The following is a 6,108-nucleotide window of genomic DNA, read 5'->3' on the forward strand; positions in this document are numbered from 1 at the left end:
ATTTAATAAAAATATTATAATAACTTTTAAATAAAATATTACATATTAACTTCATATGAAGCACTCATAACAACATTTACATAATTATGATATAAAATAGTATTATAATAGTTTCGATCAATTATGTTAGGAGAGATTTTTATAAAGGATTATAATACTCACAATCCAATATTAAAAAAATGTGTGGATATAGTATGATATATATGTAAAAATTTAAATTCAAATCTGTGAAATATTTTTTGTGGGATAAAATTATGAGACATTTGGGTCAAATAAATAATATCTCACAGGATAAATATAGATATCTACAAACGATATTAGAGCGGTCACCAATCGACAAAAATAAGTGTTACATAATGAGAGTTACTAAGTGCTACATAATAAGGCCGTGGATGTTACTAAGTGCTACACAGTAGAGAGCCACCTCTAAAATCTTAACATCTAGTATGATCTTTATCTTGTGGTTGGATAGAGACGTCAAGCTTTAAAAGTGGAGAAATTATATCATCCTCAATCTCACCTTAAAAGAATGTATGGATATGGTATGATATATATGTAGAAATCTAAACCAAAATCTATGATTTACTTTTTGTAAAATAAAATCGTGAAACTTTCTTATCAAAATGAACAATACTTCACAAATTGAATGTGGGTCTCTACAAATATAGTATGAAAGGTATTATAATAATTTTAGTCAAATATGGTAAGAGGGGTATTTTGTATTTATGGTAAGATGACATTATAATAATTTTGATCAATTATAATAAAAAAAATATTTTTGTAATTATAGTAAGAGAAAATTATAATAATTTTAGCTAATTATGAAAAGATAAGTATTTCCATAATTATAAGAAAAAAAGTATTATAATAAATTTGGATACATGTCAAAATCATATCAAATAAATGAAAGACTACTATAATAATTTTCGTGGAAATTGTTTTAATAAACGTTATTTAACATTTAATAAGTAATTTAATAAGGTACTATAGTAAATTTAAATAAATTTTTACATGTCAAATTTTTATAAAGTAACGGTAAGGGTATTTTAATAATTTAATATATAGTTAATTTTATATTACATTAAATTTTCATATGTAATTTAATAAGGGTATTATAGTAATTTTTAAATAAAATATCACTTATAAACTAATGGCAAGAATAATTTAATAATTTACTATGTGATTAATTTTATATTATGTTAAATTTTAATATATAATTTAATAAAGATATTACAGTAATTTTAAAACAAATGCTATTTGTTAACTTCCTATGAAGTACTCATAAAAAGTATTTTTTATAATTATGATATGAGAGGTATTATAATAATTTTTAACTAACTATGACAAGGGTATTTTCATAGTTTTGGTAAGAAGGATATTATAGTAATTTTAGTTAATATATTAGGAGGGTATATTTGTAATTATTGTAGGAGGGTATTATATTAATATTAACTAATTATAAGAAGATAAGCATTTAAAACAATTATAATAGAAAGATATTATAATAATTTTAGACACGTGTCAAAATCATATCAAATAAACAAAAAGTTATTATAATAATTACTAAGAAGATTATTTTAATATATGTTTCTGATTTTGAAATAGAATGTCGTATGTTAACTTCCTATTAAGCATTCATAAAAGTATTTTCATAAATATTATAAAAGTAATATTATAGTAATTTTGATCAATTTTGAAAAAAAAAAGGTAATTTTGTAAATATGGTAGAAGGATATTATAGTAATTTTAGTTAATAATAAGAATATGTGTATTTTAGTAATTCAATAATAAGAGAAAATGTATTTTCATAATTATGATATGAGGGTTTTATAGTAAATAATTAAAAAAAAGTGATATTTTTGTAATTATGGTATGATATCTTAATAGTCAATTTAAGAGAAGGGTTTTTTCGTAATTTAGGTATGAAAGTATTATAATAAATATTTATAAAAGAAAAAGTATTTTTGTAATTATGTTATAAGTGTATTATAATAAATAATTATAAAAGAAATAATATTTTCATAATTATAATATGATGGCATAATAGTCAATTTTGCTATATGTCGAAATTTTATCAAATAATGAAAATAGTAGTTTGGCCATTTCTTAAGGGATTTTTTCAATATATGTATAGATATTCGTAAATTATTTAGATATGATTTAGATAAATTTGAATTCAACTCAATCATTATTGAGTCAAATTTGTTTGAGTAATTCAATTTATCAAGTGAATCAAATTCGAGTATATTATATCTAATTCAAATAACTTGTGAGTCTAATTAAGTTTTTATATTTTTATATTTATTTTTTATTTTAATTAAAAATTATTATTTTACTTTTATATATAAACCAATTTAAGCATGAACTTAAAATCAAATACAAATAACCGAACTCGAAGTCGAGCATTGGAATCAAGTTTATTTTTTATTCGATAAATAAATCTAATCAAGAAAATTTGAGGAATTCGATTTCTATCTCGAATCGAATTTGAATTTAAAAATTAAAATTTTATCAAATTCAAACCAAATTTCAAACAATAAATTTTGAATGAATTTAAGCTCGAACTTCTCACTATATTAACTCAAACTCATTACACCTCTAATTCAAGTTTTGTAGAATTATAGTTGAGATTTGGTTCTTATTCCTTGGAACTTCTTCAAAATTCAGTAAAAGAACGAGGTAAAATGCTAATAATAAATTCAATTAATTATGATTATTAGACCTATTCATAAATATGGTTAGCACTAAATTTGACGGTTCAACTTGAGCTAAGTTTTGGATAAAATTTTAAGATTCAGGCTAGATTTGATCATATTGCTATATTATTAAATAATATATTTTTTGAAATATATTTAACTAAATTATTAAATATTAATACAAAATATTAATATTATAATTATAAAAATAAAATAAGCAGCTTGAGCCTTGAGCCAAAGGCTGAGATCTCAAGATGTTGATAGCTATTGACCAGGTGCCTGAACACTTCTTTACTCTTTAGTGATTAATTCATTTCAAATATTTTTCTTTAATTTCACAATTAAAAAAAAAAGAAAATCATAAATTGATGGGAAAGTAAGCTATAAATTTATTAATTTGATTATGATTTTTATATATTTTAGATTATATTTCAAATTCCCAATATAATCCGTTGACCAAGTTCAAATTTTCATCACTTGATAGGATCATTTAATAATGTTTGGTGGGGTTAAAGCTTTGTTACTTGTCAATTACAATCCAAAATCTGAACGCGGCGAAAGCACATTGATTGAAATTAACTCAAAACAAAAGATTCTAAGATCAATATAATGTAGAAATTAAGTCTATATTCATAAAAAGACAAACCATAGATGAGATGGCGCAGAAATTTCTGAAAAGCAAATACAAATCTGCATAAAGCCGTACTCATGGCCTCAAACAAGTCACGAACAAACACAACAAACGGCACGGCCAACATGGAATGTACTATAACTAGAAACCAATAATAAAGGATAAATCCACATCAGCACTCTTATTTTAACAATAAAGTAGTACCATCTATCGTGCTGATGAATGATCATCATCTAATTTTAGGCAACCCTTGCTAATTGCCTTGTGGAGGCTTGTGGGGTGGCACTTTTGGAGGCTTTTCTCCCTTAGCCTTGGGTGGTATCTGAAATTTTGGTCCCTCGTGTTTGTCCTCAACATTCTCACCTAGGAGGCGTCTGTGAGGAGGTTTTTCTCCATGTGATGGCTCTTTTCCCTTACCCTTTGGTGGTTTGTGTTCCGGTAATGGCTTGTGTTCTGGTGGTTTCTCACCAGGGAATGGCTTTTTGGGTGGTTTACCATTTGAGAATCTTGATAGTTCATGTTCATGTGGAGGCTTTTCTCCCTTACCCTTGGGTGGTTTAAAACCTGGGGTTTTTGGCGGTTTGTGTGTGTCCGCAACATCCTCACTTAAGAGGCGTCTGTGGGGAGGTTTTCCCCCATGTGGTGGCTCCTTTCCCTTACCCTTTGATGGTTTGTTTTCCGGTAATGGCTTGTGTTCTGGTGGTTCCTCACCAGGGAATGGCTTTTTGGGTGGTTCACCATTTTGGAATCTTGATAGCTCATATTCACGTAGAGGCTTATGGGGAGGCTTTTCTCCCTTACCCTTGGGTGGTTTGAAACCTGAGTTTTTTGGAGTTTTGTGTATGTCCTCACCATCCTCACCCAAAAGGTGTCTGTGAGGAGGTTTTTCTCCATGTGGTGGCTCCTTTCCCTTACCTTTAGGTGGTTCCTCTCCGGGGTGTGTTGGTGGCTTGTGTTCTGGAGGGTGCTCACCAGGAAAAGGCTTCCCTCCCTTACCCTTGGGAGGTTCATCAGCTAGAGAAGGAGTGGTGATGAAAACCACCACTCCAAGGAGAAACAGAAGAAGCAAGCTAGCTTTAGACATCTTTGGGTTCTGCTGTGGTTCAGAACTAGAACACTTGCTGCCCTTTTATAATGGATGGAATTAAGGGCTGGAGCTATACCGTCCCCACACATGCAATTCTTCATTTTCACTATAATTTTGTACTAGATTCTTGATTTAATATTGTAGTACTAATAGATACAATTCCAAGAAAGAGATGCTATTTTCAGGGATAGTATGCACACGGGTTGGATTTTGGGTCCCAGGTCGAGTCGAAACGTTTGACAATTTTCCCTGCGCGTCCCATTCACTTTTCCTTTTGGAAGAAAATTGGCGTAAATTGTTGACACTTTACATGCCTTTTACATAAAATAAGATAGATTTTAGTCGTGAAACTTTATTTAATATATATTTGTAGGCGTACAGATTAGGCTAAAACCATTAGCCACCTTGTTAATTTATGTTCACATCTAAAAGTTAATTTGGCGGAAAGAAAAATTAAAAGAAAGAAAATATATCTATATAATCATGAATCTAAAATTAAATTTAATTGATTGATATAATTATTTTTAAAATTTAACATTCATTAAATTCAAATTTTAAATTCTAATTCCTACAAATTCATTCTTTATTTCAAATACATGGTTTTTTATTATAAAATATAATCTTCATTTGGGGTAATTCTGTTGGAAGTGTCCTTTTCCACATGATTAGTGTGATCATATAAAGATGGCATACTCGTTGCTGCGGAAGTTGCATATGTGAAAAAGAAAGTTTTTACACTTTGTTTTCTGTACCGATATGCATGCCAATTCATTGGCTCTCCCATTGGACCAATTGCATACGAGAAAAAGGATGAATAGTCAGTCGCTTTTCCACCGAGATGATGGCACTAAACAGGGTATATATGGAAGGAGGTCCAAAATTTTCTAGTTATCTTTTGCCTTTTATCAAAAACTTTTTATAGACAATTACAAAAATGAAAAAAAATAAAATTAACACGAGTGCAATTTTTTTTATGGTTTATAGGGCCATGGCCCAAAAGTCTCTAATAGGGTACAGATTTTGAGCCAGAGTCCTACTTGACTTGGGTTATGTGGCTGCCTCAAGGCCCATATATACGCTTGGGTTGATACAGTCAAAATATTCTATGAATTATTTTATTCTTCTAATACATTATTTTAAAGTCACCCAAAATCAAAGTTTAAAGGAAAAAAATTCAACATTGAGCTAAAATATAAAGGAAAATTTTCCTTAAATCCCAAAATTTATAAATTAAGGCATTTTGGATGATCAAATTCAGGGTTGCATAATCTCACTTGATTGAAAGAGTACACCATTCTTTCCCAATCCCAATCATAGGGCTCAAGACCATCTACAAATTATTATTTATTTATTTGTTTTGAAATTAGACATTCTACCAATGATTAATTTGAAAGTTCTATGTAAGAATGCATATAAAATTAGTGGAAAAAAGAAAAGATAAATTATGTATATTACTATATATATATATATATATATTATGCGAAAAATTAGTATTATTTGCAACAAGTAGACCTCTAAATGGATTGATTAGGCTCAACTGTCACTTTTAAAACCTTAAAAGCCTTAAGGCCCAAATGAGTTCAACACCATCTAAAATAATATTAAAAAAATAAAATTACTTTTATGTTTACATTGGTTAAAATACTAAAAAACTTTGAATTATTTTATTTTTTAAATAAATTTCTATACTTTTA

At 28.0% G+C, this 6,108-nt stretch overlaps 1 protein-coding gene across 1 annotated transcript; it reads right to left on the minus strand.

Annotated features, from left to right (window-relative positions):
• Positions 1-3,303: 3,303 nt before the first annotated feature.
• LOC111307402 (uncharacterized) lies at positions 3,304-4,442 on the minus strand. The gene has a single exon (XM_022905412.2). The coding sequence runs from the start codon at positions 4,409-4,411 to the stop codon at positions 3,581-3,583; it is 831 nt and encodes a 276-aa protein (XP_022761147.2). The 5' UTR covers positions 4,412-4,442; the 3' UTR covers positions 3,304-3,580.
• Positions 4,443-6,108: the final 1,666 nt, after the last annotated feature.

The sequence above is a fragment of the Durio zibethinus genome, chromosome 22 (genome assembly GCF_047325235.1).
Source record: "Durio zibethinus cultivar Kanyao isolate XHJ-2024 chromosome 22, ASM4732523v1, whole genome shotgun sequence".
Lineage (NCBI taxonomy): Eukaryota > Viridiplantae > Streptophyta > Magnoliopsida > Malvales > Malvaceae > Durio > Durio zibethinus.